The following is a 24,808-nucleotide window of genomic DNA, read 5'->3' as shown; positions in this document are numbered from 1 at the left end:
TAACTAAAGATTGTCAAGCCCATCTGTACGTAGATGATACTCTTTATATTGTATTGCTGATTCTGTATAATTGGCCATTGATAACTTACAACTGTCCTTTATTACCCTTCAGGAAGCTCTTATTAAACTTAAATTGGTTCTTAATGCTAGTAAAACTAAATGTATGCTGTTTTATAGAGCCAGAAACATTGAATATGATGGGTTTAGATGGGTTTACAGTACACATAAGATAATTTTGCACATATTTACTGTAAGTAGTTTTAGCATTGAGAGAGTCACTGAATATAAATAACTTGGTGTGTGGCTCGATGAAAAACTTACATTGAAATTCCATGTGGACAACCTTGCCTCCAAGTTGCGAAAATTGGCTTCCTATATAATACAGAAAGAGTTGTCGAAGAGTTCTTATCAGTTTTGGACTATGGTGATGTAATTTATAGGCATGCTGCGGCCTCGACCCTTACATCCATGCACTCTGTCTGTCACTCTGCCCTCATATTCATCACTTATGGGGATGCTCGATATTGGCTTTTTTACCGATACCGATATACCGATATTGTCCAACTCTTAATTTCCGATACCGATATCAACCGATATCAACCGATACCGATATATGCAGGGTTCCCCCCCCCCCCCCCCCCCAAAACGGAATAATTAAGGTAATTAACATTACATATATCTTGTTGTGTAATTAACACAACATTATGCATACTTTGACAATAAATAAAATAATAATTTGTTCTTACTTGCTTGCCAGGGTAAATAAAGGTTAAATAAATGTAAAGAAAAATATTTAAAAAAAATAAAAAATTTAAACCGATACCGATATTTTCCGATATCACATTTTTATGCCAATATCGGCCGATAATATCGGACATCCCTACTTATGATAGATACATCACTGTGTCCTTTATGAGAAGGTTGGTTTGTCCTCTCTAACAGAGAGGCGCAACAAACAATGGTATTTGTACATTTTTAAGGCCCTTATTGGTAAGCTACCTCCTTATACTACATCATTATTGGTAAGCTACCTCCTTATACTACATCATTATTGGTAAGATGCCTCCTTATACTACATCATTATTGGTAAGCTACCTCCTTATACTACATCATTATTGGTAAGCTACCTCCTTATACTACATTATTATTGGTAAGCTACCTCCTTATACTACATCATTATTGGTAAGATGCCTCCTTATACTACATCATTATTGGTAAACTACCTCCTTATACTACATCATTATTGGTAAGCTACCTCCTTATACTACATCATTATTGGTAAGATGCTTCCTTGCTTAAATGTCTGATTTAAGTCAAATTTAATTCGACTATACAAATCCTTAGTCGGAGACAGGCCTAGTGAGAACCATTTCATTATGTCTGGAAAGAAAGTCAAACCCACCTACAGTAGGTCAGGTAAGCGACTCAGAAGGAGCTTCTATCCCCAGGCCCAGTAGTTCAAAACTTTTAATCTCAATCAGATCCGGTCAGCTTTTGAAATCCCATTTTTTGTGATCCAGGATCAGACTACTCCGACAGATTTTGTCCCGGTATTTCAAAGCAATCCAGGATAGGACCACTCTGATCCAGACTTTTCAAGATTACTAGATCCTGAATATCAGTGCTTTAATCCTACCGATCTCCATCTAGTGGATATGAAAAATAATACAAGGAAGACAAGAGACCACATTGCAGAGACATCTACAGTATAATGTCTAATTATATTTGTAAATACATAAAGGACATAAAATCATAATGAATTTGTAATTAAAAAAAAAAACTCACTAGGGTAACAAAAAAAAAACATTAATTCAAAGGCAGCTGTATCATCCAGGCATGCTTTGAGGAGCTGAATTCTAAATTAGGTTTCAGTTTGCTGAAGGTGATGACAGATGCACTTTTTTTAGATACGTTTTATTTAATCTAAATTACATGTGATTGAAAATCTTTGTTGTGATACTAAACATGATCATAAACATTCATGTCATCAACATTTGGTTGAAAACAAAATATGCCACCACAAATGTGACCAACAATTTTAAATTAAATATATTTGCCACGAAGGCTAAACATGGTGTATTATTTCAGTTAACACACTTTGCCCACTTATTTATATTGGAACATATTTTCAAATAAATGTGTACATTTTGCTCTGGTAAGCCACTGGAAATCCACCCCTCTAGTGGGATCAAGATAATACCTTTTTTTTGGGATCAAACTGATCCCAATCCTGTGTTGTCGGTTTGAACTACCCGTTTAGAAGAAATTTGATCCAGATTAAAGCTTGGATTTGATTCCCTGATCTGATCGGATATCAAAGTGATCCTAATCCTGTTTTTTTTTGTTTTGAACTACCCAAAATCAAACCCAAAATCAAATCAAATCTGATATGATCAGATAGGGATTAAAAGTTTTGAACTACTGGGCCCAACCAAGCCCTCAGGATGCTCAATGACTCCATGTAACACTAACTAACCCATCCACCCACACATCCACATGCACACACTCACTTTAAACATTGACCTTAACATTCACTTAGACACTTTTGAACACATTTCATCTATTTATTACTAAAAAATTTGCACTACATTTTTGGGATGTATAGATCCTAATGTGAAAAACTGTGATTTTATATGTCTGCACTTTATGTGCTCATTTTATGCCTGTGTCTTTTTTCTGTTGTGAAGCACTTTGAGCTGCAATTCTTGTATGAAAGGTGCTATAAAAATAAAGTTTATTATTATTATTATTATTATTATTACATCTCTACCTCGTTTTTGCATTTTGTTGCATTTTGTACTTTAGTTTTGAATATTGTATATTTTGTATAGTGTTTGGTCTTTATTCTTTCTCTACTGTATGAAGCACAATCTCAGGAGGCTCATACAGAACCAAGCATTTCACTGTAATGTACACACGTACCTTATACGTGACAAATAAAACCAAACTTGAACTTGAACTTGCTGCAAAAAGGCCCCGTCACCCTCCATTTTGGTTCCCCCGACCGCTCAGCTGGGCGTCATTTGAGCCATAATGGACCCTGTAGTGTAGAGCCACAATCAATCTCCGACGGTGGCCGGTGGCTGCCGAACCGGTCCGGCAGGTGGGAAACTAGTGCACCGGTTACGCCCGTTTCTCCCCCCGGAGAAGAATGGGAGAGCGGTGGGGGGGGGGGGGGGGGGGGGGGGGGGCGAGAGAGGAGAAAGGAGGGGATGCAGGGGGAGGTAAACTAGGATGAGGATTACAGTTAAAAGAGGGGAGAGGAATATAGAGAGCAGAGGTGTGTCAGCAAGTGAAGCCCCTCCCTCCCACCTGCTCTCACCTCCACACTCCTCGCTCTGGGCCCTTGAGTCCGATGGATAAGCATGACCCGGTAGGTTGTCCATTTCTCCTCCTCCTCCTCCTCCTTCTTCTCCTTCTCCTCCAAGGGTCTGTGGTGCATCAACAATGGCCTCTGGCCTCTCTCTCTCTCTCTGCCGATTTGAATCAACCTCTGCCTTGATCGATACTTTCCTGTCAAAGACACTGTGTATCTCAGTCTATATCTTCCCTCTGTCTCTTGTTTGTGTTTTTCGGGGGGGTGGTCTTGTTGTTTTTAACCCTTTCACTACCACACTACAGACGGTTAACCCTTTCACTGCCACACCACAGAGAAGGTTAAACCGTCTGTAGTGTGGTAGTGAAAAAGGGGTTAACCTTCCGTATAGCGTGATTGTGAACGGGTTAACCCTTTTGGTAGCGTGGTGGCGGTGAAAGGGTTAAAGCGGGGTTTTCCTCGGAGAACCGAGTGTGTGTTCAGTGTTTTAGGTCCTGTGTGAGACACTCTGAGCCCGCCGGCCAGCTTCCCAATCCTCTCCTCGAAAGCACCGCAGCCGTTCCATGTATTTGTTCAATTCCACCACCAGCACACCTGATTCAACTTAACAAGCCCTTCATTAGTTGAATCAGGTGTGCTGGTGGTGGAATTCAACAAATACATGGAACGGCTGCGGTGCCTCGAGGAGAGGATTGGGAACCACTAGTCAACGCTCCGCTCGCACCTGCCGGCCTTTGATGCTTGATTGATCCGGCATGTTCCGCCTGGCCAAAATGTCGAGCACTACTTTAGCTCCAGCAGGGTGGTTTCTGCCCTGGTTTAGTTTCAACCGCTGATGCTATTAACCCTTTCCGATGGTGAGTTGACTTGACAATGAGAATCTGTGTGGGAAGCCTTTGATTTAATAACATGGTCATCTAGAAAACAAACTACTCTCTGTGAACTGGGCTTTTGATTGATTGATTGAAAATTGTATTAACAGATTGCAGAATGGGTACAATACAGTACGGCTCAATACACACAATTGTTAATAAGGGGATGCAGACCAGAGAAAGACTTTCGTCTTGTTTACATCAGGGTAACCCCATTTTCAATTCATGACAACATAATCGAGTCATTATAAGTCCCTTTTGCGTAACGGTCACCGTGGGTCAACACAGCCAGGCTAAGTTTGACCTACATCTGGAGAAAGGTGTTGAATAGATTTGGGTTGCATTGGGAGATAGATATATAGTTCCATACGCTTTAAAGTAATGTACAGGCCGTGGTTCGAGTTGTATCTCCCTTCATGAGTTAATTTAAGACCCCAAACAAATGGCCGTTCACTCAGCAATGTCACAAGTTTTTGTGTAGAAAGACGAGCTTAACGTTTGTTGTGGAAAATGACATGATGATATTTCTACCACACGTTTCACATTTCACGTTTGGGTAATAGCTTTGAGACAGTATTAGTCATTGTCTAGTTAAAGGGTGACCTTTTTTAAAATGTCACAGTGGACCCATATAATGTCTCAAATTGACTGTAATTTGCATTGAAATGACACTGTGGCAAACAATGGCCAACTGATCTTATTGTGAGTCTGCTGGGAATTCAGCTGAGCGGCCCCCCTCTCCCCTCCCTCCTCCTCTCCCCTCCCTCCCTCCCTCCTCTGATTCGGGTGTTTGCTGCCTACAGACATACTGTGAAACCTGATCGCCGGGGCTATAGAAACAATCTTATGAAGGGTCGGGGAAAAAAAAGTGTTACCATGTCAACCGAGGAGTCTCCTCTGTGTCATCGTGACATGTTAATTCCTGTCTTTGTTGAAAGGCGTTTGCTGTTTTTTTCCCTCTTCCCTTATCAAGGTGTGACCTCATTAAAAACACAAAGGAATCACAACAGTATATGGGGAAGCCAGAGTATGGGGTTTTGCAAGGCACTATAGTCGTCGAGATGATTATTTACATTTAGTCATTTGGCTGAAACGCTTTTATCCAAGGTCACTTACAGGTTCTGTACGACAACAAGTCAGCAGGAAGGGTACAACTCTTACAGCTGAGTGACAATGTGCATCAAACAGTGCTGAAACTTGGGTGCTAGTTAGTAGTAAAGACATATTAGTGTAGTAGGAAGAGTGCATGATGGTAGAGGACAGTAAGAAGGTTAGTGTTTTTATATTTTTCAGATATTGATTGAAGAAGTGTAGAAGCAGCTAGGTATTTGGGGGCGACAGTGGGGAGGTAGAGCAGTCGGTCTGGTAATCCGGAGGTTCCCGGTTCGATTCCCGGGTCGTGTGTCGATGTGTCCTTGAGCAAGACACTTAACCCCCTAATTGCTCCGGATGGGCAGGTTGGCACTTCCTTGCATGGTCGCCTCCGCCGTCAGTGTGTGAGTGAATGGGTCAAATGTGAGGAACAAAATTGTAAAGCGCTTTGGATAAAAGTACTATATAAATGTACCGTTTATTTGTTGAGGTGAATGTTTGACGTCCCCCAGGCTTGCAGGCTCCCCCATCATGCCCCAATACACACGACTTCCTACGTCTACAAATCAAATCACAGGTAATACCTGTAGTGTCATTGTTTATCTCCTCCTTTTTTAAGGACGAAATTGCATCATGAATCTTGGGTCATTATTGCTCGTTGATTCTTCTTATAATGGACGATGTGAAGTGGGGCGGAGGACTTAGACGGTTTCTACGGGGGGTTAAGCCGCCATTCTGTGAGGATTACTTTGTTGACAGGTGGATTTTTTTTAGTTAAAAGATATCTTGTGAGGAGCTGCCACAGAAAATGTCACGGAAGAAACCCCATCCTATCTTTTATTTTCATCCCTTTCTCCGTTTTTGACATTTTGCAGACATTTCTATACCAATTGATGTAAGTGGCGACCAGTAACCATGGCGACTGTCTGACCCCCCCCCCCCCCCGCCCACTTTTCATTCTCTATAGTCTGATTGAATCCGAGCTGATCTTTAGAGATTATAATCTCAGTAGAGTTAGCTTTTGTTACTAGTGAAAACTATGGATGAGTCGGGTCGCAGTCGACCAGCACCTGCTAATGGGTCTGACCCTTTAGCTCAGCTGGTTAGTGTAAACTACAGTCAACCAGCACCTGCTAACGGGTCTGGCCCTTTAGCTCAGCTGGTTAGTGTAAACTACAGTCAACCAGCACCTGCTAACGGGTCTGGCCCTTTAGCTCAGCTGGTCAGTGTAAACTACAGTCAACCAGCACCTGCTAACGGGTCTGGCCCTTTAGCTCAGCTGGTTAGTGTGTAAACTACAGTCAACCAGCACCTGCTAACAGGTCTGACCCTTTAGCTCAGCTGGTTAGTGTAAACTACAGTCAACCAGCACCTGCTAACGGGTCTGACCCTTTAGCTCAGCTGGTTAGTGTAAACTACAGTCAACCAGCACCTGCTAACGGGTCTGGCCCTTTAGCTCAGCTGGTTAGTGTAAACTACAGTCAACCAGCACCTGCTAACGGGTCTGACCCTTTAGCTCAGCTGGTCAGTGCGGCCCGTTAGCAGTGCGGCCCGTTAGCAGTGCGGCCCAATATACAGTACTGTTTACCAGAGATCCTAACAGAAACTATATACATTAGAGGGGCGAGGAAACTGTACATTAGGAGGGGGTTGGGTGGGTGGGGGTGTTTGGACATTTACGGGGGCCAGTTTTGAATTGCAGCCACCCGTAGGTGCTCTTTGAGGGCGGTTTTGAAGGTGGGTAGGGATTCACATTCCCTTACGGCTGTGGGTAGGGCGTTCCACATCGTTTCTTTTTTTTTATCCACTTTCTTTCCTTATTTTCTATTTTTCTCCCATCCCAATTTCGTATCGCCAATTCTCCCCTGTCTTGAACGTTGCTAGACTATGCCTCCCACTGGTCGGCTGTAGTGAGGATAGAAGCCTTGCATCACGTGTCCCCTCCGGTACACGAGGAGGCAGCCTGTCGCATCTTTTCACCTGAACAGCGCGATCTCTCAGTGGCGAGGAGTAACGCGTGGGAGGCTCACGCTGCCCCCGATACTTCCTGTCTCTGCTGTACAGGCGTCACCCAACCGACCTGTAGGAGTCGCTGTCCACAACGTCCAGATTACCACCCATCGACTTTCCACCCGCTACCTCTGCCAATTGAGATAGTATGACGACTGGCCCAAGCCGCAGGCAATGCTGACTCTTTATGATTTTGTATGAAAACTGTATGATTGTATTGCTTCCATGTGGCAAATAAAAACTCTGAATCTGAATCGGGGAGTCGAGACCGGAGTCTCTTGCATTGGTGACGAGCGCAATCTCCGCTACGCCACCCAGCCGCCCGGTGTTCCACATTGTTGTGGCATAATTGCGAAACGTGTTCAGTCCCTTGTTTGTGCCGAACCATAGCTTACAATGTGTCTGTGAACGATCAGGATGAACGCAGACATTCCACCAAACGGGTTCAGTCACATAACGTATGGAGAGGTTCAAGTGCTGCGAACAGGCGACTCCTTCGAAAACAAGTTTGGTAGAGCGAGGTAGTAGTAGTGGTAGCGGCAGTAGCAGTAGTGGTGGTAGTAGTAGTAGTTTATTCAGTCATCTCACACAATACAATATACACCATCATTTAACAATATTTGATTTTACAGTGACTGAAAGGGTACAGACTGAAGCATAATGCTTATATATGCCTGTCCTATATTCTTAACAAAAAGTAAGACTCCAAAACAGTATTCTAAAAGAAAATGGAAAAAAAACAGTATTATTCACCCTTCAAAAATAGCTTTACAAACTATTTTCTTAAAAACCAAAAGCGAATGACTCATTCTTAACTGTATATCACCATTGTTCCACAAGTTAACCCCAATAATAGAAATACACCTCCTTTTAATCCCTTTCTTAGCTTTTTGAACAGTAAATTTACAAATATCTCTCAAATCATATTTTCTTTCATGTATTGAGAAAAAAAACCTTTGCACCCCGTCTGGGAGTAACTTTGCTTTAGCTCTGTACATTATTTGCATAGTTTTATAATAAACCAAATCGTTAAATATCATAATATGAGACTTTATAAACCATGGATTTGTGTGTTCATATAGTAACCAGCCTTGAAAAGGTTCCGAATGGCCCGCTTTTGCAGTAAGACTATTGGATTTACTGTCCTTTTTTAAATGTCGACCCCCATACTTCCACACAGTAAGAAATGTAGGGGAGTATAAGTGAGCAGTAAATGATGTGCAAGGTCACTTTGGTATGAAGGGGGAGGTGAGAGAGATTCAAGTGGGGGGAGCTGGCATATCACAATAACCCTGATGGCCTGTGGGTAGAAAATGTTTTGTCAGTCTCGTAGTCCTGGCTTTCAGACTCCTGTATCGCGGGGGGGGGGGGTGTACTGTCCTTAATTAACCCTTTCACTGCCACACTACCAAATGGTTAACCCTTTCACTGCGACAATACGGAAGGTTAAAACCCTTTCACTGCCACACGACAAAGGGTTAAACCCTTTCACTATACCACACGACAACCGTCTGTAGTGTGATGGTAAAGGGTTGACCTTCTGTAGTGTGGCAGTTAATTATGTTCTGTGCTCTCCTGGTGGCCCTGGTAAGAGTCAAATGTCCTGTAGTGAGGGAGGGAGATAAAGATGCAGAGACGGGGTGATTTTAAAAGAGGGAGAGGGGGGGGGGGGGGGGGGACTCTGTGTCATCATTATTTCTTCATTCTCTCTGCTCGCCCAGAGGGGATGCTATACTCTTTATCTGACTGGTGGGGGCCGACAGTGGATTGGGTTCCCGGTTCGATTCCCGGGCAGCGTGTGTCAAAGTGTCCTTGAGCAAGACACTTTTAACCCCCTAACTGCTCCCGATGAGCAGGTTGGCACCTCGCACGGTCCCCTCCACCGTCAGTGTGTGTGTGTGTGTTAATGTGTGAATGAATGGGTGAATGTGAGGAACATATTGTAAAGCGCTTTGGATAAAAGAGTCATATAAATGCAGCCATTTATCATTTATATGCGGATCACAAATCACCCGTTAGCTGCTGATGGGGTGGCGGGGGGGGGGGGGGGGGGGGGGGGGGCAGGAGGCCAGACGTCTACGGGACCACACCGTTGCTGCATGGTCCCCATGGCACCCACCCTCCTTTCTCCCTTAGCGACGATAGTCTCACCCATGAGGAGGGGGGGGGGGGGGGGGGGTTGGGGGGGATCCTGGACGAGCTCCACAGCTGATTGGTTGATGGGCCTCCTGAGCGCTGAGGAGGAGGGAAAGGAAACAGTGAGAGTGGATGCCATCGTGAGCGGAGAGAGATGAGGCAAATGAGGGGTTAAACCCACCTGGGGTATTGATCTTTCTGATGCTGCTGTTGCCGGGATACACCGGGGGTCTTTGTGGTTATTCAGGCGGTGTGAGTTCTTACAACATCCTCTTGTGTCTGTGGCGACCAGAGTGTGTGTGTGTGTGTGTGTGTGTGTAGACAATGGGTTTACAAGGCCCGGCGCTAATGATGATGTGTGTGTTGTGTTGCAGTCTTGTGAGGTCTTCTGATGTCTTGTGAGGGAGAGCGGCGGTGCTAACTCGCACACCTAAGAGGACAGAGACGTCGTTAAAAACACGTTGGACACAATGTCCTGTGAGATTTAAGATCCATCCCACTGTATTGTTATTTCTATTCTAATTAGTGTGTATACTTGACCAATGTCGTGCACAATTGTACAACCCTGGCCCATTTTATTTTATTAGATAGATGGATGGATGGATAGATAGATAGATAGAGATCTTTATTGATAATGAAACCTATATACAAGTATACATATAAGGCCCACCATTATCAAAAGGATTAAAACGCAATACAGCTTATTTCCATTGCGGTCCTTCATATTCTATTCTATTGTGCTTCTATTTTCATTTAGTTTATATTCCATTTAATTTTATTCCACCGTAATTGTCTGTCCATTAATGTCGCACCAAACAACCAAATCACATTCCTTGACCTTGTAAGTGTAAACTTAAGAGAATACAGACCTTTCTGATTATACCCTTTCTTTCTCTTTCTCGCTCTCTCTTTCAAGTTTCTTTATTAGTTGTCATACAGAATACTTTTGTATGAAATGCTTCTTTCTGTTTAGCTCCTGAGAGTGTGCTAGATAAAATAGATAAGTATAAAATAGAAAGTAAAGTACGTAAACGAGTGTAAACAACAATGTTCAATATATACAATGCAAAGTAGAGAAAAGGTAACTGAGTTACAATACAATGTAGAGATGGGACGAGGTACAGAACCGGAAGTTAGGAACCGGTTCCTATTAGAACCGGTTCTCGGTGCCCAATCCTAATCCTGATGGCCCCTCTCTTTCTCTCTCTTCTCTCTCTCTCTCCCTCCCCCTCCCTCCCTCCAGAACGAGCCCCCTCCTCCCTACTGTTCAGTTGGGGTGCAGATCCAGCCTCCCCTCGAGCCCAATGAGGAGGTAGCGTACGGGGGGGATCCGGGCCTGACCGGACCCAGCCAGCAGCCTCACTATCTCCCCCAGTACCCCCTGGCGCCGGCCTCTGTCTGCGTCACACAGCCCAGTAAACGTGAGTAATGTACAAGTATGATGTACCCTCGTGATTTCTGTGCTGGGACAACTTGGTGGTCAGAGGGACCGGCTGACCAGATATCGGGTCCACATCAAACAGAACACTGAACAGCTACTACAGTCTCAGGTCCAACAGAACACTGAACAGCTACTACAGTCTCAGGTCCAACAGAACACTGAACAGCTACTACAGTCTCAGGTCCAACAGAACACTGAACAGCTACTACAGTCTCAGGTCCAACAGAACACTGAACAGCTACTACAGTCTCAGGTCCAACAGAACACTGAACAGCTACTACAGTCTCAGGTCCAACAGAACACTGAACAGCTACTAGTCTCAGGTCCAACAGAACACTGAACAGCTACTACAGTCTCAGGTCCAACAGAACACTGAACAGCTACTACAGTCTCATCTGCATATGGCTCGCTGATAACAAACTATCATTACACATGGGCAAAACAGAGTCCATTCTCTTCGGTTCAAATAACAAACTCAGCAAGACCGACCGGTTCTCAGTTACAGTGGGTGACAATATTGTCACAAGGAAAGAAGAAATTACAGTGGGTTCCATCCTAGAGGCAAATCTTTCCTGTGACAAAATGGCATCCAATGTAATAAAAAAAAAGTCAACCAACGAACTCGATTCTTGTACCGGATCTCCTCTCTGGTAAACAAGAATACCCTGAAGACTCTGGCACTCAATCAAGGGTACTACGACTATGCTTGCACCTAATGGTACCAAAGCACCTGAAAGGCGCTAAAAACAAAATTACAAACATCTCAAAACAAACTGGTCAGACTATTGCTTGACCTTACTCCTATAGAACCCACCTCACCCCTGCCCACTTTGACAACCTAGGATGGCTTAGAGTAGACGACAGAGTACAGCAACTTGCAATGGGCCTGGTCTACAAGATACACTACACGACCAAGGTACCCATGTACATGTCAAAATACTTCCCAAAGGTCAGTGAATACCACGATCACAACACCAGAGCGAGCTCCACAAATCATGTTAAACCCAGATTCGTCTCAAACAAGGGACTAAACACGTTTCGCAATTATGCCACATCAATGTGGAACGCCCTACCCAAAGCTGTAAAGGAACGTGAATCACTACCCACTTTCAAAACCACTCTCAAAGAACACCTACTGCAATTCGAAACTGGCCCCTGTAAATGTCCTTACCCAACCCCCTCCAATGGACAGTAAATGACCAAGTAGGGTTTTGTCAATATTCCAATGTACAGTTTTGCTTGTACAGTGTCTATAGTGTATAGCTATTTATACAGTTGGCATAATATAGTTTGTATAGATGGAATATACGTTGTGTATTATGTTTAGTTTTACAGTTTAGCTTATAGTTTTAGTTAATAGTTTATGTATAGCTAATCTAGTTTATAGTTTATATTTACAGTTCTTGCTCATAGTTATATTTTGTATAGATAGAATATAAGTTGCGTACTATGTTTACAAATCTACTACGGCTGAGGAGCCAGGAAAAACAAGCTCATGTTTTTCGGCATATAAAATAAAATAATCTGAATTCCGGAAGGCCTCGGGTTGGATCCTCACCACGGCCCGTCCTTGTCGAAATATCTTTGAACAGTAACCCCCCCCCCCCCCCCCCCGCACCGTGTCCGGCTGTCCGCTGCTGCTGCTAACGACCCACCTGGCTTCTGCCGTCACCGCTGTGGTGAAACGTCTACACCGTATGCGGAGAAATAAACGACTAATTAATATGGTGATTGTGTCGTGCGCCGAATCAAAAATCCATCTCTGTTACTTTCGATTTACAAGTTATCTCCGGTCGGCACCTGTGGACACTGTGATTAGAATATCAGTACTTTATTGATCCCGAGGGAAATTCAGCGTCACAGATTGCTCACAATAAACATTTAGGTATAGTAAAAAATCTAAAATAACAATAAGAGTACACACAGTCAGATGTACATTCTAAATAAGAGAGCGCACCTTAGGTGCCACACACCCTCTTATATACCCTTTCCAGGTCAGCCCCTGCCCCCTCCCCTCTGCCAACCCTCGGCTTGCGCGACCAATAGCGTCGCCGCCCCCAGCCCCAGGTTGGCAGAGTGACAGCTCGGCCGACCAACCGACCCAAATCCCAGGGGCGCTACAGTATAGGGAGGTGTAGTGGTTACGCCATTGCCGTTTTTTGTGTTCCACCCTCTGTTCCAACGCAATGTATTTGCCCATTTCTAAATCGTCTTGTTTAAAACAAATAAAGCAATAAAAAATGAATCATTTCAGGTTCTGCATACTTTTCACAATAAATTAAATAAGAATTTGTTCTTACTTGCTTGCCTGGGTAAATAAAGGTTAAATAAATGTAACAAACAATTTTTAATTTTTTTTTAAAAACCGATACCGATAATTTCCGATATTTCATTTTAATGCTGATATCGGCCGATAATATCGGACATCCCTGTAAAGGAATGTGAATCACTACCCACCTTCAAAACCTCTCTAAAAGAGCACCTACGGGGAGACTGCACTTCGAAACTGGCCCCTGTAAATGTCCAAACCCAACCCAACCCCCTCCAATGTACCCCCGCCTATTTCCCTGCCTCACTTTATTTTTTTTTATCCACTTTTTCTCCCATTTTTCTATATTTTCTCCCATCCCAATTTCGTATCATCCAATTCAACCCTCCCCTGTCACGAACGCTGTTTCTTGCCTCCCACAAGCCGGCTGCAATGTGGACTAAGTCATACATAGCACAAGTCCCCTCCGGTACTTGAGGTAACAGCAGTCGCATCTTTTCACCTGCGCAGCTCGATCTCAGTGGCGAGGAGTAACGCGTGGGAGGCTCACGCTGCCCCCGACACTTCCTGATTCTACTGCGCAGGCGCACCAACCGACCTGTAGGAGTCGCTGTCCACAACGCCCGATCCCCACCCATCAGTTTCCCACCCCCTAATACGGCCAATGTGTATTAGTACGGACGACCAGCTAAACTGAAAGCAAATGTGGAGCGCTGGGCTCGAACTGACGAGCCCAGCGTCTCCAGCATTTCGTGGCGAGCGCCTTGCCCACTACGCCATGTAGCCGCCCCCTGCCTCACTTTATTATGACGCTACTATACGAACTGTTTTAACTTCAATAAAATAACCAAACGCAGTATCGACCTGGAGCAGTGAGTTCATGACAAGCGGCGCGTCTGGGCCGGTATAATTATTTCCCACATTTATTAGTCTCTCTGTGACTACGTAAATGTTTGGACAGTCGCCATACACACCTAATAATGGATCATATCCTGATCCCTGCCATTACTGGAGCTGGAATAGTTACTGTACTCCATTTATATAGACTCAAGATAATATAGAGATCTCTGTCAACAAAAGCCAGGTGGTGAGTTCTTACACATAGGGGCTTGATAATTGCAATGGGTTTGTATGGAACACAATGGAATATATAATACACACATTTGAATGCCAATATCGGCCGATGATATCGGACATCCCTAATTGTTTGTATTGACGATTCATGAAGTGAGTTTGTATTTGTGTTGATTTGTTGTCTCTGTCGTGTCCTCAGCCCGCAGCAGTAAGAAGAGCGGGTGTTGTGGCAGCAGCCAACCCAGGCGGTGCTACAGTGGCTCAGTGGGGGGCACTCTACTGCTGCTCGTCGCCCTGGCCCTGGCCATCTGGCTCGGAGGTAATAATAATAATAATAATAATAATAATAATAATACACTTTATTTGTATAGCACCTTTCATACAAAAAGTCCAGCTCAAAGTGCTTCACAACAAGACGGGCATAAGATGAGCACATAAAGTGCAGACATATAAAATCACAGTTTTTCACATTGGGATCCAACTTCCCAACAGGCCATCTAACTTCCCAACAGGCTTTGATTGATTGATTGATTTGATTGAAAACTGTATTAACATATTGGAGAATGGGTGCAGTACGGCTCGATACAAACAATTGTTAAGGGGATGCAGACCAGAGAAAGACGTTCGTCTCGTTTACATCAGGGTCCCCCATTTTCAATTTATCATGACATTTATGACATACACGACATACAGATATACAGTACTGTTACATCCAGACATTTATGACATGCAAGATACAAATATAAAGAGATCATAAAAAAATATATATACATTCGAGGGGGAAGAAACTGTACATTGGAGGGGGTTGGGTTGGACATTTACCGGTTTATAGTTTGATTCAGTTTTAAAAATAGACAATAATAAAAAGAGTAAGATAGAATAGACAGAGTAAAATAGTGCAGTGCAATAAGTAGTAGAATAGACATGAAATGAGGACATAAAGTGCAGACATATCGAATCAGTTTTTTACAGTGCAATGAAATAGTTCTGGATTACTGTTTTAACAGTTTAAAGTCATCTTTGCCTTCTCTGTTTGGTATCCACAGTTTAAAACCTTGACACTCTTCCCTCCTGTTTGATACCCACTTTGACCCTTCGCCTTCGAACCTCCCACTCAGGGCAAACCTCCCTCTCTAGGCCTATACATTTAATTTCAAACCTTGATTTCAACTCATAATTTTTCATTTTTATTTATTCGTAGATGGAATTGTTACATTCCAACAGTGTCTTTCTTCAGTACATATAGTTCACTTAATATGATCCACTAAATTCCATGGCCGAAAGGAACGGGAAGAAAACTCTTACAGTAGACTGTTATAGTGCAATGTTTACCAAACCAAACAAAATGTACATACTGTACTTATTTTGCAGAAATGAAAATATCAACACAATTAAATTAACATAAATAAATAAATGTTGTGTATCTATCGGTTAAATAGCATATTTACTGAGGTTCATTCATTTATACACTCACAACACACACAACTGTTCTATTATATAATGTATTATTCTATATTATACTTCTATATATTATACTATATAATTGTATTAATTTTATTTTATTATACTCTAACTAAATCATACTATTTATACTCCAAAGGCAACTGAGGGGCAACGCATAATGAAATGGTTCTCATACACTCGCATCGAATGTCATCAAAAGATAAATGAGAAGCAAAGCACTGTTCTATTTTTTCATTTCACTTCAAACTATATTTAAACTCGAAAGGCACCAGAGGTTGCCTCGAGTGTACACACACGGAATTAAGCACACAAAAAAAAGGCATACACAATCATAACGATTTAGACGAGCGAGGATAACAATAAATTAAAACGCATACGTCTCTCTCTCTCTGTCTCTCTCTCTCTCTGTCGCTCTCTCTCTCTCTGTCGCTCTCTCTCTCTCTGTCGCTCTCTCTCTCTCTCTGTCTTTGTCTGTCTCTGTCTCTCTCTCTTTCTCCATCTCTCTTTTTCTCTCTCTCTCTCTCTGTCTCTCTCTCTCTCTCTCCCTCTCCTCTCCTCTCCTCTCCTCTCCTCTCCTCTCCTCTCCTCTCCTCTCCTCTCCTCTCCTCTCCTCTCTCTCTCTCTCTCTCCGTCTCTCTGTCTCTCTCTCTCTCCAGTGCGTTACGGTACCAGGTTGGCGACGACGCCGTTCTTCTACGGCGCGGACGACAACGATGTTGACACGGGAGACGACGACCAGTCCTCCGTCCCGACGCACGACACCTGCTCCAACTCCACAGTCAAGTGTGACGCCCTGAGAGACTGCCAGCTGGGCACCGACGAGACCAACTGTGGTGAGAGCGCACACACACACACACTTATACCTAATGTTGGTGACGGGTATAGACAACATGGGTTGTTATGGTTACGCCATTCACAAACAAGGGACTACGCCATTATCCCACAACAATATGGAACGCCCTACCCACAGCTGTAAAATAGGGATGTTACCGATATACCGATATTGTCCAACTCTTAATTTCTGATACCGATATCAACCGATACCGATATATGCGGGGTTTCCCCCCCCAAAAACACAACATTATGCATACTTTTAGTTTTCACAATGAATAAAATAAGAATTTGTTCTTACTTGCTTGCCTGGGTAAGTAAAGGTTAAATAAATGTAACAAACGCATATTTTTTATATATTTTTTTGAAAACCGATAATTTCCGATATTACATTTTAATGCCGATATCGGCCGATAATATCGGACATCCCTGTAAAGGAATGTGAATCACTACCCACCTTCAAAACCTCTCTAAAAGAGCACCTACGGGGAGACTGGCCCCTGTAAATGTCCAAACCCACCCCAACCCCCTCCAATGTACAGTTCCCCGCCTATTTCCCTGCCTCACTTTATTATGACGCTACTATACGAACTGTTTTAACTTCAATAAAATAACCAAACGCAGTATCGACCTGGAGCAGTGAGTTCATGACAAGCAGCGCGTCTGGGCAGGTATAATTATTTCCCACATTTTAGTCTCTCTGTGACTACGTAAATGTTTGGACAGTCGCCATACACACCTAATAATGGATCATATCCTGATCCCTGCCATTACTGGAGCTGGAATAGTTACTGTACTCCATTTATATAGACTCAAGATAATAATGGAGATCTCTGTCAACAAAAGCCAGGTGGTGAGTTCTTACATAGGGGCTTGCTAATTGCAATGGTTTGTACGGAACACAATGGAATATATAATACACACAATGGATCTATTGGACACGGAAGTTGTATTGTAATGTTATTGAAAACGCGATATGAAAACATAAATGATAAACACAATCCCCTCTCTCTCTCCTGCTCAGTGAGGTTCAGTGAGGGTGGTGGTCTGCAGGTCAAGACCTCTCAGGATGGCCGCTTCCTGCCAGTGTGTTACCAGGGCTGGGATCGAACCTACGCAGACCAGACGTGTGAACAGCTGGGCTTCAGAAGGTAAACAACGGCCACTTCTCAGCCAGTTCAACCTACATTCACATGATCAACTCTGCCTGAAAACCACCACCATCCAACGCGCTTTACAATTTTACCGTTTCGCACACTAACGGCAGAGGCGACCATGCAAGGTGCCAACCTGCTCCATCGGGAGCAGTTAGAGGTTAAGAGTCTTTGCTCAAGGACACTTCGACACGCTGCCTGGGAGGAGCGGGAATCGAACCGGGAACCTCCGGATTACCAGACGACTGCTCTACCTCCCCGGGCCACTGTCGCCCCATTTTGGATGTGTTCGTGGGAATGTACCGAGTTCACAGAAGTCGGGAAACCGTTCGAGTAATCGAGTAAAAAAAAAAAAACACTGTAGGAGTTTCTTCAAAGCGTGTAGCTTGTATTTATTGCACTCTCTGGGTGTATGGACAAACAGAACGTCAACATGGGCCGGATCGCCGTGGATTATAATTCATATAAAAGACTTTACATGCTGGTGAGCGGCCATTCCAACGCCGAATTAAAGTAAGGAGGTCTCTTAACCCTTTCACTGCCACACGACAGCCGGTTAACCCTTTCACTGTGACGATACAGAAGGTTAGCCCTTTACTATCAACCGACGGCGATGCTCCATCATTAGCATCATTAGCTCCGCATCCGCGGAGCTAATGATGGAGCATCGCCGTCGGTTGTGCGATAGTAAAGGGCTAACCTTCTGTATTGTCACAGTGAAAGGGTTAACCGGCTGTTGTGTGGCAGTGAATGGGTTAACCTGTTAAGCAATTGGGGGACCCTGCTGTTTTTAATCATAAATCGATCAATACAGACCGTATTAATTAATGTTGTGTTTCTTTTTTAAATGTAGCCAAGAGTTAAAGACCTTAACCCTATCAAAACGGCAGTCAAAGTGTATATTTTAAGCACTACGTTTGTTTACCGATGTTTTTAAGATTTACAGAAAATAAGAATTTATCGGAAAAATTCTATCGCTCTTTTATCGTAAAACCGCAAGGAAATGACTAAATCCAGATGTAACACTGCCATTGGAAGGAGGAGCTTTTCCACCTATCCATAGAGGTATGATTTGGCCATAATAAGGTCAATTTTGAATGTATAATTCAAATGGATTATAATTTATTACTGTATCTACGAATCCTTCACTTGATCTCAAGAAGGTGGTGAATGAGCTCAGTGAGTGACCTCGGTTTCGGCACAATTGTAAGATGGCGTTATTCACCGGCAAAGATGCAAAAAGAAAAGATCATTTATATTCTCCATTGTTTCATCACAATTTACTCAAGCCTAGTAACGGACACAATATTTCTGGGATAATAAGACTGAGAGTACATGCCCCCAGGTCCCTAGATGTTCCTAGATACCAAGAACATGCTAATTGACCTTGTAGAAGTGGAGCAATCTTCCATTTACTTGGGCATGAACCTTTAGGCGAAATTTCTGAAAATAGGGCTACAGCTTAACTCTTGGGAAATTAGTGGAGAGAGGGAATAAGTCTCGGGGGACTCTGAAGGCACAAAGAAAAGACTCCCATCTTTTGAGGAACAGCAAAATGGTGTTTGGGCATCGTCCTTGTTAGCGGAGACACCCATCATTGTTCGATTTCGTGGCTGTTTTCTATTTCGATTGCGTTGATACCATTCTAGTATTACAACCTGCTGGCAAGCGAACGCTGGTTAAGCTAAAGCCGCCTTTATTATGTTTTAGACAAATTGGCCCAGTTTTCTGTAACACAGAGGCTGTTTTTACCTGGAATTAAGATCCAATCTGGGTGATCCGATCACAAGTGGACTGTTAGCAGGCGGGAACGCACCCGAGACGCACTGAGGAGGCACTGAGATCCCATCACTCGGACCACATTTGGAGGTCTGGTAGTTGCCTTAAAGGAAAACTCCAACATTTTGGGAAATTAGCTTATTTGCCATCTACCCTGGAGTTAGACAAGAAGATGCATACTTTTTTCTTCTCTGTGCATGCATTAGGTGTTAGGGAACAGCCGCTCCGTTAGCGTAGCTTAGCTTCATCACTGGAAGTGGGTCAGACTTGTACCCTGACGTTCCCTACAGTGCCCTACAGTCACGAAATACACTCCAAATACAACTCCAAAACGTTCCTGTAAACATGTTGTTACCTGTGTATTTACCACATGGAGAAATACAAAATAATTGAATTCGACAATTACGTTTTCTAAGCAAATATACTCGGAACTATTTATTGCCGAACCACTCCTCTCGGGGCGCAGTCAGTGATTTCAACGTGACGCTGTGTTTGTTTACATTCTCATTTTATTCAAAGGATCCGAACCGATTGAAGTTTATGGATACCATGACTTAAAATCCTCTTACCTTGACGATTAAAAGCCTCCCCAATTTAGAAAACAGTATTCCCATGGTTGATCTTGATATGCTGCTAGCTAACGGAGCTAACCAACAAACACAGAACCGGGCGGACACTAAAGAAAATAACGAGGGCAATGACTTCCGGTCGGGGGGGTTTCAAAATAAAAGAGCGACGTCTATAGCAGCGGAAATACGTTTATTTTGTACATTATCTAACGTTACAACTAACCTAAACTAACTTTAGGTTAGTTGTAACGTTAGATAATGAGTCAACTCTGTCACATCCTTTCAGGTCTCTCTCTCTCTCTCTCTCTCCCTCTCTCTCTCTCTCTCTCTCTCTCTCTCTCATTTAGTGTGATGCGCCTCCATTCTGACTGACGGGAAGCATTTGAAATGTAGTTGTAGACTCTAAATTAAAGGGATTTCACAGTGGCGGTGTAATGATCACCTAGATTGGATCTTAATGCCAGTGTAACCGAGTGGATTTGAACCTGGGACCATAGGATCCACAAGCGGCCGCACTAACCAGCTGAGCTAAAGGGTTCAGACCCGTTAGCAGGTGGTGGTTGACTGTAGTTTACACTAACCAGCTGAGCTAAAGGGTCAGACCAGTTAGCAGGTGCTGGTCGACTGTAGTTTACACTAACCAGCTGAGCTAAAGGGTCCAACCCCTCAGCAGGTGCTGGTTGACTGTAGTTTACACTAACCAGCTGAGCTAAAGGGTCAGACCCGTTGGCAGGTGCTGGTCGACTGTAGTTTACACTAACCAGCTGAGCTAAAGGGTCAGACCCGTTAGCAGGTGCTGGTCGACTGTAGTTTACACTAACCAGCTGAGCTAAAGGGTCAGACCCGTTAGCAGGTGCTGGTTGACTGTAGTTTACACTAACCAGCTGAGCTAAAGGGTCAGACCCGTTAGCAGGTGCTGGTCGACTGTAGTTTACACTAACCAGCTGAGCTAAAGGGCCAGACCCGTTAGCAGGTGCTGGTTGACTGTAGTTTACACTAACCAGCTGAGCTAAAGGGTCAGATCCGTCGGCAGGTGCTGGTTGACTGTAGTTTACACTAACCAGCTGAGCTAAAGGGTCAGACCCGTTAGCAGGTGCTGGTCGACTGTAGTTTACACTAACCAGCTGAGCTAAAGGGTCAGCCCCATTGGCAGGTGCTGGTTGACTGTAGTTTACACTAACCAGCTGAGCTAAAGGGTCAGACCTGTTAGCAGGTGCTGGTTGACTGTAGTTTACACTAACCAACCAGCTGAGCTAAAGGGTCAGACCCGTTAGCAGGTGCTGGTTGACTGTAGTTTACACTAACCAGCTGAGCTAAAGGGTCAGACCCGTTAGCAGGTGCTGGTTGACTGTAGTTTACACTAACCAGCTGAGATAAAGGGTCAGACCAGTTAGCAGGTGCTGGTTGACTGTAGTTTACACTAACCAGCTGAGCTAAAGGGTCAGACCCGTCAGCAGGTGCTGGTTGACTGTAGTTTACACTAACCAGCTGAGCTAAAGGGTCAGACCCGTTAGCAGGTGCTGGTTGACTGTAGTTTACACTAACCAGCTGAGCTAAAGGGTTCAGACCCGTTGGCAGGTGCTGGTTGACTGTAGTTTACACTAACCAGCTGAGATAAAGGGTCAGACCTGTTAGCAGGTGCTGGTTGACTGTAGTTTACACTAACCAGCTGAGATAAAGGGTCAGACCTGTTGGCAGGTGCTGGTTGACTGTAGTTTACACTAACCAGCTGAGCTAAAGGGTCAGACCCGTCAGCAGGTGCTGGTTGACTGTAGTTTACACTAACCAACCAGCTGAGCTAAAGGGTCAGACCCGTTAGCAGGTGCTGGTTGACTGTAGTTTACACTAACCCGCTGAACTAAAGGGTCAGACCCGTCAGCAGGTGCTGGTTGACTGTAGTTTACACTAACCAACCAGCTGAGCTAAAGGGTCAGACCCGTTAGCAGGTGCTGGTTGACTGCGATGGACTGGTTAGTAGTTTACACCAGGAAAGCGCCTCACAGAGTGACTAAACGATAGACGCAGCATATAGGTCTTTATCAACTGACCCGCAAATGGAGTAGATGAGGGCTGCAGTATATCAAGCAATGTACTGTAACCAGAATACTGAAATATCGTCGAGCAATGACTAGTATCTCCAAATGTTCAACATTTTATTAAATGACGTGTTGTGCGATGTTGTTGGCGTACGCCGAATGCTGATCTCGGGCGCGGCTGAGAATCCAGACCCTGCTCGACAAGAGCCGTCGGCATGGAAAGACGCAAGCCGGCCCACAGATCAGCCGCTCCTCCTAGATGCTGGGGTTGGGTAGGCGGGGGTGGGGGGGTCCGGGGACTGTACATTGGAGGGTTTTGGGTTTGGAGCCACATCTCATCCACCAGCTAGAGAGCGCGCAGGGGTGCGTTGCTCATGGGACGGGGTTGCACGCCGAGCAACCGGCTCTGTGAGCAGAAACACGCACACATGCACGGATGTGCACACAGGAATGCGCTGCACTCGACTAATGTGCCAACTCGCTAAGTACCCACCTGGCACATTTGCATAACAATAGCGCAGGTCGTCAGGTGTGTTCAAATACGTGCTCCGATACATTCACACATCGCACGCAAGGGAACATTTATGCACATGCGCGGGGAGCACGCATGCACGTGGCTGCGTCATTAAAACACAGTGCAACCAGCTTTGAAATCACCAACGCACCCCTGCCTGCTGCCAGTGGTGCTTGGTGATGTCATACCTGGTTGCACTGTGTTTTAAGGACGCCACGTGCTCCCGCGCATGCGCATGAATGTTCCCTTGCGTGCACAGTACACAGACTAAAGACGATGCCTAATTGCCTCTAGGAATCGAATGTAACTCATTTAATTCACAAGTTTTGTGTGAATGTATCTGAGGATGTATTTGTAGTACACACCTGACGACCTGAGCTATTGTTATGCAAAGTAGCCAGGTGGGTACTTGGCGAGTTTGGCGCATCAGTCGAGTGCAGCGCATTCCTGTGTGCACGGCGTGCAACCCCGTCCCATGACGACCAACGCACCCCTGCCATGCTGCGGGGGAACGCCGTTACCGTCTTGACTGATCGCCCGCGGCTCTCACTGGCTGGTCTCGGGAGTGATGGAGCTATAGCCAGCATGGCTTTCAAACCGCTTCAGCAATTGTTTTCTCTCTGACTCTTGATGTTTTTCTCCCCGTCCTCTGCTTTCTCACTCTTTCTGTGTGTGTGTGTGTGTGTGTGTGTGTGTCTGTGTGTGTGTGTGTGTGTGTGTGTGTGTGTGTGTGTGTGTGTGTGTGTGTGTGTGTGTGTGTGTGTGTGTGTGTGTGTGTGTGTGTGTGTGTGTGTGTATGCGTTGTTTGATCTCGCAGGTCTTATGTCACCCAAGCGGTGGAATCCCAGGAGTCCTTGAGTCTAATGGTGAACAACAGCAGATCGTCCTCCTTACCCATTCAGGGTCTGGTCAACGTCAGGTATACGTGATGCTAATCTTAAGGCATTTCATCTTCCCCTTCACGGTCTTAATATTCATATAGTCTCCCCCCCTAACCTCAGCATGAATGCAGATTTTTTTATTCATCTTCGCCAATAGTAGTATTTTTCTTTTTTATTACATTTTTTTTTTAAATCTTTATTTCGAACATGTAAATAAATAAATACAAACAATATAAAATCGAAACAAATCATTGATCTCAAGAAATAATAATAAATAAATAAACAAAAGCAAAACATAACTCAATTTACATGTTCGAAAAGGAGTAGGAAGAAGTATACACTTATTTAATCCTACCCCTTTTCCACTACTCGAATGAGTGTACTAATTTAAAACCTTACAAAACAAATATATATATATATGCAAAACAAAGATTATAGTAAAACATGTACATGTATTAAACCGCTAGTGATGTGTTTAGTGTGTATCGTTAGTCTTACTGTGCCTAATGCACAGCATGCAAGCTCTCTGTGCCGTGTGCCTCAGTCCCGTGGTGTCTGTTCATGTAGACCTAATGGGACACCCAGCAGGGTTGAAACATTGTCATAGTTTTTTATTATCTATTTAAATGTCTTGGAGCAAAACGCTTCTCCGCTGATGCCATTGTGGCCACCTTCGTGTCACAAAGAAAGTCACGGCAGTAATTGTGACACGGTATGTGGAACTGTAGGATTGTTGGGTTGACTGGTTTATCTGCCCTGTTGGCATCAACACTCATTCTTCTATGTTCAGTGTAGTAGTAGTTTATTTGTCACGAATAAAGTACAGGTGCATTACAGTGAGATGCTTGGTTCATACACATACCGCTCATTATAGTAATATTCCACAATTATTACATTTGGAGTAATAATGGCACACGTAAATTCACAACAACATGCGCATTTGTTGATACATGCTGGACTAGTCTTGAGACAGACGTACGTGTATCACCGCTGCCATGTTGGCTGCGGTTGTTTGTTGTTTTTGGAGTCATTTATAAAATGGGGGGGAAATCAACATGTCTCCTGTGCTTCTTGTTGTTGTTGCTGCGCAGCTCCTCTTGTCCGGACCAGAGGGCCGTCTCCCTGCAGTGTGTCGGTGAGGAGCCTCCATCTGTTCCCACCGACATGTGGCCTTATTCCACTACCACTAGAAACAGGATTTCTTTTGAGCGTTTCATTGGTGTGATGTGTATTGCATATCAGAATGCCCCCCAACACCATTACTACCACTATACTAACCACAACTACCACTATACCACAACTACCACATCACCACTAACACAACTATCACCACCAACACCACTACTACCACTATAACCACATCACCACCA

At 44.1% G+C, this 24,808-nt stretch overlaps 1 protein-coding gene across 1 annotated transcript in view; it reads left to right on the top strand.

Annotated features, from left to right (window-relative positions):
• The first annotated feature begins 3,285 nt into the window (after positions 1-3,285).
• The window catches only part of tmprss13a (transmembrane serine protease 13a), a 52,160-nt gene continuing 30,637 nt past the window's right edge, over positions 3,286-24,808 (top strand). Inside the window, exons 1-7 of the mRNA XM_084316962.1 lie at positions 3,286-3,373; positions 10,670-10,847; positions 14,410-14,529; positions 16,331-16,507; positions 17,530-17,656; positions 23,375-23,476; positions 24,530-24,573. Of these exons, the coding sequence (XP_084173088.1) occupies positions 3,356-3,373; positions 10,670-10,847; positions 14,410-14,529; positions 16,331-16,507; positions 17,530-17,656; positions 23,375-23,476; positions 24,530-24,573 (766 nt within the window). The 5' untranslated portion in view covers positions 3,286-3,355. The remainder of the gene's footprint in view (positions 3,374-10,669; positions 10,848-14,409; positions 14,530-16,330; positions 16,508-17,529; positions 17,657-23,374; positions 23,477-24,529; positions 24,574-24,808) is intronic.

The sequence above is a fragment of the Notolepis coatsorum genome (assembly GCF_963971535.1).
Source record: "Notolepis coatsorum genome assembly, chromosome: 1".
NCBI classification, from domain to species: Eukaryota; Metazoa; Chordata; class Actinopteri; order Aulopiformes; family Paralepididae; genus Notolepis; species Notolepis coatsorum.
This window is presented reverse-complemented; position numbering and strand designations above follow the sequence as displayed.